Source organism: Filicampus tigris, chromosome 5 (genome assembly GCF_054856515.1).
Source record: "Filicampus tigris isolate MCC_2025a chromosome 5, RoL_Ftig_1.0, whole genome shotgun sequence".
Taxonomy (NCBI): Eukaryota; Metazoa; Chordata; class Actinopteri; order Syngnathiformes; family Syngnathidae; genus Filicampus; species Filicampus tigris.
Window position 1 is genome coordinate 27,752,501 of NC_141221.1, and position 12,500 is coordinate 27,765,000.

At 41.6% G+C, this 12,500-nt stretch overlaps 1 protein-coding gene across 1 annotated transcript in view; it reads right to left on the minus strand.

The window, feature by feature from the left end:
* The window catches only part of top3b (DNA topoisomerase III beta), a 50,363-nt gene that overhangs the window by 26,988 nt on the left and 10,875 nt on the right, over positions 1 to 12,500 (minus strand). The window contains exons 5-10 of the mRNA XM_086031729.1: positions 10,937 to 11,130; positions 7,750 to 7,906; positions 7,562 to 7,675; positions 6,261 to 6,351; positions 4,169 to 4,323; positions 31 to 136 (exon numbers count right to left, since the gene is read on the minus strand). Coding sequence (XP_085887855.1) covers positions 31 to 136; positions 4,169 to 4,323; positions 6,261 to 6,351; positions 7,562 to 7,675; positions 7,750 to 7,906; positions 10,937 to 11,130 — 817 coding nt within the window. The remainder of the gene's footprint in view (positions 1 to 30; positions 137 to 4,168; positions 4,324 to 6,260; positions 6,352 to 7,561; positions 7,676 to 7,749; positions 7,907 to 10,936; positions 11,131 to 12,500) is intronic.

Consider the following 12,500-nt stretch of genomic DNA (forward strand, 5'->3'; position numbering starts at 1 on the left):
TATTTTCATCAAATTAGCTCAGAAACTCGCCCAATTCTTCTTCTGAGGCAGCACGCGTGGGAGTAATCGGTGGATGATCGCCGACATCCACTCCTTTCTTGGGATGGTTTATTCCATTTGACAGGAGATTTTTCACCTAGTGATTAAAAACACAGTCACGCGCAGGTGTCATGCAGTAATGTGAAAAATAACATTCCACAAAAGACAAACTCGACACGGTGTCATGCAGTAATGTGAAAAATAACATTCCACAAAAGACAAACTCGACACGGTGTTCGATATGTTAGGTGGGAAAACGATTCGATTTGAAAGTGGAACGATTCGGTTCGGTTCGACTAGGTGAGAAGACGATTCGATATAGGATGGCTCGGTTTGATAGTGGATGATGCAATGACCCCTCCATGAGCCTTACCGTGGTGGAGGGGTTTGCGTGACCCAATCAACCTAGATGAGGTGGGCGGCGGTAAAAGGGAAGGACCTTGGCGTTCCAACCCCCGACTACAGAAACTATCTCTTGGGAGATGGAATGTCACCTCTCTGGCAGGGAAGGAGCAAGAGCTGGTGTGTGAGGCTGAGACGTTCTGACTAGATATAGTCAAGTTCACCTCCACACACGGCTTGGGCTCTGGTACCAGACCTCTCGAGAGGTGTTAGACACTGTTCCACTCTGGAGTTGCCCGAGGTGAGAGGCACCGAGCAGATGTGGGCATACTTATTGAAGAGAGGGAGCTATCAACTGATAACCATCTGGTGGCTCTGATGGTGAGGGAAGATGCCGGTCCGACCCGGCAGACCCAAACGTATTGTGAGGGATTATGGGAAAGTCTGGCAGAATCCCCTGTCAGAAGGAGTTTCAACTGTCACCTCCGGCAGAACTTTGCTCACGTCCCGGGGGAGGCAGGGGACATTGAGTCCGAGTGGACCATGTTTCGTGCCTCCATTGTTGCGGCGACCGATCGAAGCTGTGGCTGCCAGGTGGTCGGTGCCTGTCGTGGCGGCAATCCCCGAACCCGCTGGTGGACACCAGCTGAAGAAGGAGTACTATCGGGCCTTTTTGGCCTGCGGGACTCCGGAGGCAGTTGACAGGTACCAGCTGGCCAAGCGGTATGCAACTTCCGCGGTTGCTGAGACAAAAACTCAAGTGTGGGGGGAGTTTGGTGAGACCAGGGAAAATGACTTGCGGAGTGCTTCGAGGAAATTCTGGTCCACCATTCGGTGTCTCAGCAGGGGAAAGCACTGCACCATTAACACTGTGTATAGTGGAGATGGAGTGCTGCTGATCTCGACTCGGGACGTTGTGGGTCGGAGGGGAGAATACTTCAAAGACCTCCTCAATTCCATAGACATGCTTTCAACTGAGGATCCTCCTATCTCTTGGGTTGAAGTAACCCAAGCAGTTAAAAACAAATCCTTGGTGGCAAAGCTGGATGTGATCCGCCCGGAGTTCCTAAAGACTCTGGATGTTGGGGGCAGTCATGGTTGACATGCCTCTACAACATTGCGTGGACATCGGTGACAGTGCCTCTGGATTGGGAGACAGGGTGGTGGTCCCTCTTTTTTATGAAGGGGGGGCAGAGGGTGTGTTCCAATTACAGAGGAATCAGACTCCTCAGCCTTCCTGGTAAGGTCTGTTAAGGGGTGCTGGAGAGGAGGGTCCGTCAGGAGGTTAAAGCTCAGATTCAGGAGGAATAATGCGGTTTTCGTGCTGACCGTGGAAAAGTGGACCAGCTCTACACCCTCAGCAGGGTTCTTGAGGGTGCATGGGAGTTGTGCCCAAACAGTCTACATGTGTTTTGTGGACTTGTATAAGGTGTTCAACCGTGTGCCTCGGTGAGTTCTATGGGGGGTGCTTTGGGAGTACGGGGTACAGAGCCCCCTAATATGAGCTGTTTGGTTAATGTACCATCGATGTCAGAGTTTGGTCCGCATTACCGGCAATAAGTCAGATTCGTTTTCAGTGAGGTTGGACTCCACCAAGGCTGCCCTTTGTCACAGTTTATAACTTTTATGGACAGAATTTCTAGGTGCAGGCGAGGTGTTGAGGTCAGGTTTGGTGGCGTCAGTATTCCATCTTTACTTTTTGTAGATGATGTGGTACTGTTGGCTTCTTCAAGCCGCAAACTCTCGCTGGAGCGGTTCGCACCGTGTGAAACGGTCGGAATGAAAATCAGCACCTCCAAATCTGAGACCATGGTCCTCAGTCGGAAAAGGGTGGAATGCCCTCTCCAGGTCGGGGATGGGATTCTGCCCCAAGTGGAGGAGTTCAAGTATCTTGGGGTCTTGTTCGCCAGTGAGGGTAGGATGCAACGGGAGATCGACAGGCGGATCGGTGCAGCATTTGCTGTGATGCGGACTCTGTATTGGTCTGTCGTGGTAAAGAAGGAGCTGAGCCGAAAGGCGAAGCTCTCGATCTATGTTCCTCCCCTCACCTATGGTCATGAGCTGTGGGTCATGACCAAAAGAACAAGATGTCGGATACAAGTAGCTGAAATGAGTTTCCTCCGAAGGGTGTCCGGGCTCCCCTTTAGAGATCCCCGGGAGGGACCCAGAGTCGACCCGCTGCTCCTCCACGCTGAGAGGAACCAGCTGAGGTGGCTCGGGCATTTGATTAGGATGCCTCTTGGACGCCTCCCTGGTGAGGTGTTCCGGGCATGTCCCACCGGCAGGACGACCCAGGACACGCTGGAGAGACTATGTCTCCTGGCTGGACTGGGAACGCCTTGGGATCCCTCCGGAAGAGCTGGAAGACGTGGCTGTGGAGAGGGAAGTCAGCTGAAGCTGCTGCCTCCCCGACTTGACCTCAGATAAGTGGCAGATAATGAATGAATGGATGGATGGCAATGATTTTTTTGGCTGTTATTTTTCACACATCTGAATGAATTTGGCAGTGCTGTCAATGTGCCAATTCCTTCTAAGATATATCTCTACAAAGAAAACATGATTCGATGCCTATCTCGATGCATTCAAAGTGGAACGTTTTGGTTCAGATTGATGCACTCGCAGCTTTTAAATCGAAAAACATGTTTCCATTTCAAAATGTTTTTGTTACACCTCTCCTATATATGTTTTGATTTGACACAAAAGATACTTATACGATACTTCCAAGTAGTAGGGCTGTGCAATTAATCGACATTATCTTACAATTACCATCATTACACTCCAGGATGACGAAATTGGCATAATCGTAAAAAAAAAAAAAAAAAAGATTTATTAATATTCATTCATATCCAACGCACTATGTTTGTTTTCACGACGGAATTAGGGATGTCACAATATCGGCAATGTTTCCATTTGTTGATCAGTCTTTAATTGGCCTCGCCCCGGAGTACCTCTCCGAGCTCCTCCACTCCTATGCACCTTCTCGCAGCCTCAGGTCTGCGGACCAGGTGCTGCTCGAAGTGCCGAGGACTAAGCGGAGCCTCAGAGGGGATCGAGGCTTCTCTGTTGCTGTTCCTTCCCATTGGCATGACCTTCCATTGAATGTTAGGCAAGCCCATCTCAGACCATTTTCAAAACCCGTTTGAAGACACATTTCTATCCTTTGGCTGTTTTCCGGTGTCTATTGTAATGTATATAGTGTTTTGTGTTAAGTTATTGATTTCACTTGTTGCATTGTGGCTATTTTGTTGTTGTATGTAAGTGATTTGTTACAGCTGTAGCTGTTGTGAAATGCGCTATATAAATAAAATTGTATTGTATTGTGACATCCCTAGAGGAAATCATACATGAATCTATACATTTGCAACTTTTTTTTTCAATTTTATAACAACTAATTTTAAGAATTTTGTTTGGTCAAAAATGATTTATTTGTCCTCATATTTTTTTCACGTTGAAACATGTTCTTGTTTTGTACCCAAAAATGAATGATCGTTTGAATAATTGTGAATTTAATTATTGCAGAAATAATCGTCCCCCCATGATCGAGCAGCCCTACCCTGTGAAGAAAACTCATTTGCCTTATTTTGACTTTGAGTGCCACGCCGAGGGTCGGACACGGCTAACACTGGCGCGAATAATCATCATCATCATCATCATCATATGTACTAATAATTTAATAAATTCAATTAAAAGAATTTCAAAGTGGCCCTTGAAGCCTTCCATTTTCTGTATGTGGCCCTCAAATGGAAAAAGCCTGGACAGCCCTGGCCTGTGGCACTCGATCTCTCACCTCCTCTCCCCATAAACGACAGCCGGACTGCTGCTTAAGCGTTCCCTTCAGGTCAAAGTTTTCTGGATAGTGGGTTGTTTCCGTCCGAGGATAGCTGATGTAGCCCTGTGTGTACAAACGTTCAGCAATCTGCATAGTATACTGAGGACCCATTCCTGAGAGACAAAAAAACAAAAAACAAACACGCATGAAAGAGACGGGGGTTTTTTTCGCGGATAGTGGACAGAAATTTTTGAAACAACATCTGAAATCCTTCATCTGTCAGTTGGAACCTGATCCTCTCGCGATTATTTTTGGATTGTCTGATGATATTGTGAAATCGAGTCATGCAGAACGATTTTTTTCATCTTATTGTATTTTAATAGCAAAGAAACTGCTTCTGATGCACTGGAAAAAGGAGACAGCATCTCCAAAATACTGGCTGAAGGACCTTATAAACACGCTTCACCCGGAAAGGAAAGGATTCGTTCTTTCTGATAGACTCGCAACGTTTAATAAAATATGGCAACCACTCTCTGACTATCTTCACCTGTAACATGTGATATGAGGTATGGGTGTATGTGTATGTTTAGCTTTTTATTCGAAGTGATCTATGTATCTGGGGACAGACGGGCAGCTGGATTTTATTTTATTTTTTGTGTATTTCATTCTTATTTACAGTGGTACCTCAACTTACGAAATTAATTGGTTCTGGAAGAAATTTCTTAAGTAGAACATTTTGTAAGTAGAGACGCGTTTTCCATGTAAATGCCCTAATCCGTTCCAAGGCCCCCAATATTCAGACATAAATGTTTTATAAAGCATAAAAATGCATCAAAACATGCAACAAATACATGTTACAATTAGATTATTGCACAATAAATGAGAGTTGTGCATAATGTAAAAAACAAACAATAGAGTAAAGAATAAACATGATGGTCGTTTACCTTTTCATTGCAGTCCTCATCGCTTTTTGCACACTTTGGTTCATGTTCTCTCACAGAAGTGTTTTTTGCCTGGCGTTTTGTAAAGAACTGATTTAATAACGTGGCGACTGTTAATACATTACGGTCATATTCTTTGGCGAGATCAACAAAACGCATCCCCCTTTCCTACTTTTCTATTATCTCTTGCTTTGTTTGTATGGACAAAAAAAAAAAGATTTTCTCCTTTTTTTCTTTTCCTCGTTTCTAATTCACGTAAAACTATCAGAACACCTCATGGTCCGAGGGGCAAATGACGAGGACGCTGCATAGCCAATGGGATGCCAGGAAGATGCTAGGCTAGCCAATGGCAGAGCAGCTATGAGTATGTTGTATTTATTCCATACTGTATTTTTACCTTTCGTATCTTGAAATTTCTTTCGTAACAAGAGGCAATATTTTCCTGTTGAGGCGTTTCGTAGCTTGAAAATTTCGTATGAAGAGACGTTCGTAAGTAGAGGTACCACTGATTTTTGATTGGTATTTTGCATTGATATAAGTGAGCAGATTTTCAATTTCTTACTGAAAGTTGTATTCTACTCTATTCTCTGCTTAATAAAAAATACATTAGAGATAGGCCGATATGCTTTTTTCATGGCCGATACCGATTATTGGTAGTCAAGGTGGCCGATAACCGAAAATATTGGCATCTAAATCGAAAGAAAAAAGTACTCTTCACTTTGTTGTAACGTCTTTAAGCATGTTTATTGAACAATGTTTCAGGTTTGCATAATGGTGATTTTTAAAAAAAATCATTATTACAAGAAATTTTTGACAGTATACATCTCTGTTATAAAATTCTAATAAAAGGTTCAGGGAGCACCCAGGATTGTCAGTCTTAAAAAGCATAAAGAAACCTTAAACAATAGCTCCATGAAGTTTTCTACAGTAAATGAAAATTTCAAAATGACAGAAATGTTAAAATTTTCACATATCTTTGTTTTGATTTCCACAGTTTGAAATTGATTTATTATCGGTCAGCAGAGTTTTAAAAAAAGGCTGATATCGGTGGTGATAATCGGCCCGGCCAATAATCGGTCTAAAAAATTTTTTTTTAAAAAGACATGTTTCTAAGAGCACACTTCGAACAGCAAGGATTTTTTGGGACGAACTAAATAGGTGTAACTTGCCTAGGGCAGAGCTTGCCACTCTCAACATCTCGACGGTATTTAAAGCCAGGGGTCTCTGCTTACTCTTCTCCTTTTGAGTCACTGACTCCACCTGTATTGCGAGCGCAGATTATAGTGCATCAAAATGATATGCTGACATATGCAAAGTTATCAATTATTAGGAGTGTAACGGTACACTCGGGTGTATTAATCCGTTTCGGTATGGCATGTTCGGTCCACTTGCGTTCGGTTCGGTCCACTTATTAGCGTGACCTTACGCACGGATGCTGACTGTTGCGTGCAGGAGATGAGAGTGGCGGCACAAAAGAGATAGCCAGAAAAAGGCCAGAGCTCGCGTACACTGTGGTCTCCTGTTTTGGAACATTCTGGCTTTCCTGTTAAAAACGCAGATGGGGGATGGAGGGGTCCCAAAGTTGTGTGCCGACATTGCTACATGAGATTGGCGGCTCTGTTTGCATATACTGTAGCACGTCTAACATGCACGGCATCATCCGACTGTGAATGTTTCTTAGACGAGGGAGCAAAAACGTTCAACTTAAACAGCGAGATTTATCATATTGTAGCGTCTTCCAGAAACACGCTGTCAGACGCCGTTTAATAATCACGTTTTTATTAATCCAAGTACAACTGCTGGCGCTCTTCTTTCTGCGCAGCCCCACTCCTTGCCGTACGGTACATTCATGAACCTCGGAAACATCACAACTCAGCAACACACATATCCGACAACAACACAGATAACCCAATTCGTTACAATATGCTGTTGAACATTCAAAGATTTCAATGCCTAAAAAGTGTATACAATTTCATAAAAACTTTTTAAAGTTACTGTATTTTTTCATTATAAAAAGAGTTTTAATATAGTTAGCAATAATGGTAACTGTTATTGTATGTATTTTTTTTTAATCACAAAAACTGTATACATGTACTGTAATGACAACTTGTGTTTAACTTGAATAGGTGTGTCATAGGCTATTGCTGCTGAGTGTTTAAAGTTTTCTTTGTCTTAATAATTTACACAATTAAGAGTTCTTTATTGTTAGTGTATTTTTTATTCTGGTGTAATTTCTTTGAATATCACCCGAATGGTTCGCTATTACTTATTTTTTCTAAAAAAAAGTACCATTTACTTGTCATCTTTTCAAAAAAACATATTTAAAAAAAATATATATATGTTTTTTTTTAATACCAAAAATATACCGAACCGAAGTTTCCAAAAAAAATGAACCGAACCGAAATGTGATTTAGCGTACCGTTACACCCCTATCAATAATACTAGTGGCATTGTGTGCGCTGATACTTGCCTGGGCTTCCTTGGACGTTTTAACCAGGTTGACAAACATTTGGCCCACCTCTTTGTCAAAGACCTTAACCCGATTCCAATCAAGGGTCAATGGGTTGTCCTTCCCTTTGAACACCTGCCAAAAGAAAATGCTTCACAATATACCATCACCACATTTTAATGGTGTGAAAGGTTTACTACGTGCTCTACCTTTGCATGGATAACCCAGAAGTTCTCGGGTTTAAAGGACTGGATTTTGTCATGGCGTTCCACACAGAAGCCGAGAGTTGGGGTCTGGCAGGGTCCAAATGATATTAAAGAAGAGTCCAGATTTCCATACTTTCCTTGGAAATATTTGGTTTGGAACCTAAAAACAATTTGGTATGCAGATGGGATGCTTAAACCTCATCTATTCAATTCCTTATGCTCAAAAGAGTCAAAGAACAAAAACACTTGGATTGATTCATCAACACATTGAATGATGGCAACCTCGTTCAGGATTGTTGTTGTTGTTATTCTTTAGACATGGAAATAAAATGTTAGATGTCACTTTTTTTTTTTCCCAATAAGTTTGTGACACATCCACCAAGATGGACACAATATGTTTGAGCTGAGCTGATACAACTGATGAAATATGTTTTTAACAAAACAACAGAGCTGGGCATTTTACTAAAACATTCCCGGTCCGTTTATCGCCTTCCGCCGTCCATTTATCCGCCATTTTGTCCAGCCGGACCAAATAGTAATCACCTGTAGGCCGGTGAGACTATCATTTGAAACGTCCTTCCGTTAGCGTTTCCGTTTAGCAACTTCGACCAACTTCCGCTATCTTAACTTAACCTTGGCGCTGATTTGATTGACAGCTCCTGGCGCAGCTCTTAAGTTTACCAAGTACCTAATTGAGTGTCTTAAACACGACCTCTGGATAGGGATGTCCTGATCACACTTTTTTGGCACCTGAGTCCGAGTCTTTGATTTTAAGTACCCGCAGATACTGAGGCCCGAACCCCAGCAATACATTTCGCAAGCAGGCTGGCTTCTTTATAACAGGCAAGGCAGACATAGTTGGGAACATTTTTGGCTCGCCTCTCCCTCCAAAGAGCTATGAAGACAAAGCCACCGCTCTGTCTCTGAAAATAATAAGAAAATAATCAAACCGATAACGGATCAGCTGAAAATCACGTGATGGGGGCGGCCCATCCCTACGTATGGATCATGTTAACATGGTCTTTTCTGTATGTTGGGGACAGGCTGTCCAATTCCAATACCCACACTTGCACCCTATGGTATTCGCTGAAGTGCACACGTAGTCGAAGTGCACGAAGGGTTCCAAGCATTGTAAAAAAATTGTAGTTGAAAAATGCGATTAATTACGATCAATTATGGAAAATTTTGCGATTAATTAGTTAAAAAAAATGAATAGCTTGACAGCACTAATATATATATATTTATTTTAGGGGTGGGAATCTATGGGTACCTCAAGATTCGATCCGATTCCAATTTAGAGGCGCACAATTCGATTTAATTCCGATTCAGAGGCCTATAATTCGATTCGATTGCGATTCCGATGCATCATTTTGGCTTACATTTTATAGTCACTGGTACCTTTTTTAAAACCCAAAAAATCAAGGAAGAGCAAAGATTTATATATCAGCTTTTGCTTCTTCCGCCATCTTGTCACGTATTAGCTTAGCCTAGCACAGACGTCTGACGTACAAATGCACGTAGTCGCTTGCACACGCTTTTAGACTTTTTAGTTCAACTTTAAATATCGATTATTTAATACCTATGAATCCATTCAGAATCTTTTTATACGCGGAACGATGCATCAAAAAACAATTATCGTTCCCACCCCTAACATTGGGTATAACAGTAAACTTTTTCTTGTCTACAAGTAAAGCTTATTTGCTTGAAAAAATATCTGCTGTAATATAATTTTATTACCGTATTTTCCGGGCTATAAGCCGCACCTTTATACAAGCCGCACCGTTACATAAGCCGCACCCACTCCATTTTCAGAACATTTTGGGAAAAACTTAACCTGCACCTTTATATAAGCCGCACCTATCCATGTTGAAAACTTTTATATTTACTGCATTTACAGAACGATTATGAACCGTAAATGTACATGTATGCACCTGAGCAGATTCTTTCCTAACAGTGCCTTTTAACACTGCAGCAACGTTGATGATTAAAACAGAAGAGAACTAAGAGAAAATAAACAGTACTTATCTTCATTTCACTGCCGACTGCCGCTCCAGTTTGTCAGCTAATGTCCACAAGACTCCACCATCTATTGTTCTACTACATTCTACATATGCACCTGTCTTGTTTTGTGTTAAAGAGACGGTGGGGCCGGATGGCCATGTTTTCACTAACAAGTTCATTTTATATATTTTTTGATCAGGAAAATGAAAAGAGTTGACATTTTCTATTTTATCCATTCATTTTGGAGGAATTAGGAAATAAGTAACTCCATGAATAACGAACCTTGATAATGAGCACAATGGCTGCACCCCCTACCGTTCTATCCTTGTTCGGCCGGAGTCACGCAAGGAACCGATTCCAAACCCTCCAATGGAAATCATTGTACTTTTATTGCTTATAACGTCCAAAAACAGCGATCAATTGGCACCAAAATTTATGTGGACATTTCTACTAATGCCCACTTCAACATATCAAAAGGATTAACCTCTCCATGGCTGATTTATATGAGGATGAGGAAATGTGGAAGTCAGCAGAGCTACATAGATTTAGGCTGGGACGAGCGCATACTGTTTCTTTGCTTGAAAAAAAAAAAAAAAACACTGCTTCTTTGCTTTAAAAAAAAAAAAGTAATAAATTGCTTCTTTGATCACGGTTAGGACAAAGTAACATGTAACAAGTAACAAAACAAGTGCATCCAGATAACTTGTGTATAGTTTGCAAGGAGAAAAAGTGCCTCTGCTTTGCGCAGCAGATGCGTGTGTCCAGACACAACTGCTTTTCCTGCTGCCTCTCATCTTCTCCACTTTTCCTTACTAGCGTTGTCTTGCCTCTGTGAGCACGGCTGTGCAGTCAGCGACCAACTGACAATCATGTGCTTCTTTTATTCAATATTGAACGTCTTTTGTTGAACACACGATGCCTTCAAGAGCTACCCAAGATGACCATTGCCCATGTTTTGGCTTTGTTACCGTTTACATACATATCATAAGTATGAATGAATATTCATCCATTTGTTGATCAAATTCAAATGTGGTAATAATCAAATGAAGGGACAATTTTAAGTAATATGATATTACAGCAACCATAACATGCACGCAATTAAAGCAAGTTTGGTGTCTGTTGCTGTAATCTGAAGGAAATGTGGTTAGAGGGAGGCACACAAAGCTAGGCTCTTTTGAAAGCGACGTACCGAGTGAAGGCGCAACCGATGCGTAAATCCAATTCCTGGCGCGCATCCACTGAAAGGGCTTCATTGCGATTGGGCTCTCCAAGGTGATTCATAGCTTTCCAGATATCAGTGTCGGTAATGGAGCTGAATTTGGCACGGTAAACCGTCTGCTCCTGAACAGCCCCCTTCATCACTGGCTGGACGGCCTCCATAACCTGGGAAAAAGATGCTCAAAAGTTCACTTAATTCGATTTAGTCAACACTGAGAGAAATTATTTGATTGTAGTCATGGCCTCAAAAGATTATGCGACAAGCACAGGTTACAAACTTAAATCGTTCGTTTTCATAATTCTGTTGAACCGCAGTTTAAAAGCAATGATTTGATTTTCATAGATAAATCTTGATCGGTTTTTTTTCATGTATTCTTACCTTTGTTTTTGTGATATAGTGGGTTTTTTCTTTCCTTCGCAGTTTTGTCCACGTGTATGAATAGCAGAAAACAGGGCTTGGGAGTGAGTGCCACTCAACACCATCAACTTAAAGCGGAAGTCAACCCAAACATATTTTTTTTCAAGAATATGTTCCCAGCAGGCCCACTAGTTGTGATTAATTTTGCATTTGTGGAATATAAGTTAAGCAGCAAAATGCACTTGTTTTTAGCCATCTCAGGGGGCGGCCATTTTTTCTTCTGTCGACTGGAAATGACATCACAACTGCTCACAACGACCAATCACGGCTAACCTGTTTTCTGAATCTGAGCCGTGATTGCTCGTTGTGAGCAGTTGTGGTGTCATTTTCAGCCGACAGAAGACAAAATGGCGGCCCCCAGAGATGGCTAAAAACGAGTGGACTAACACTTATTCCTCAAACGCAATATTTATCAGAATGCCCTGTTTCAACTAGTGGGCTTGCATAGAACATATTCTTGAAAAAAATATGTTTGAGTTAACTTCCGCTTTAAGAAAGGGTCTCCGGCAAAAGTGTGCATTTACTGTCCCCACTTGACACATTACTCCCGTAACTAACCGAAATTTTAAATGCAAATCTCCATTGAGTAGAATGTTAAAAATACACTTGGGCAGTGGCGAGGTCATCTAGTGCAGGGGTCACCAACATCGTGGCTGTGGGCTCCAGGTAGATCACATGGGTCGCCTGTTCTAAAAATAGCTCACTAATGACTACGTTTACATGCAGTCAATAACCCTTTTGAAACACGATTATTGGCACATAAATTAATAATTATAGCATAATGATAACGTTATTAAAGGTAGGGATGTAACGATTCACTCAAGCTCCGATCCGATTTTCAATTCGATTCAATTTTTTTAAATCGTTTTTAAACAATATTAAAGACTCATTTCATAACCAAAAGATGTTTTTATTTTAACATCTGACATTTTGTCCTTGTTACAAACAGTAACTTTGTGTAACTTTACAAAAAAACTCCCTTGAAAATTGACTAATAATTTTTACTGTTTAACTACATTTTTGTCCTGTTATCAGTGTTTTGTTAGTGCCAGAACTAAACATGAAAATAAAAGTACAATAGATTTGACTGTTATTACAAATCCTTTTGTTGTCAAAA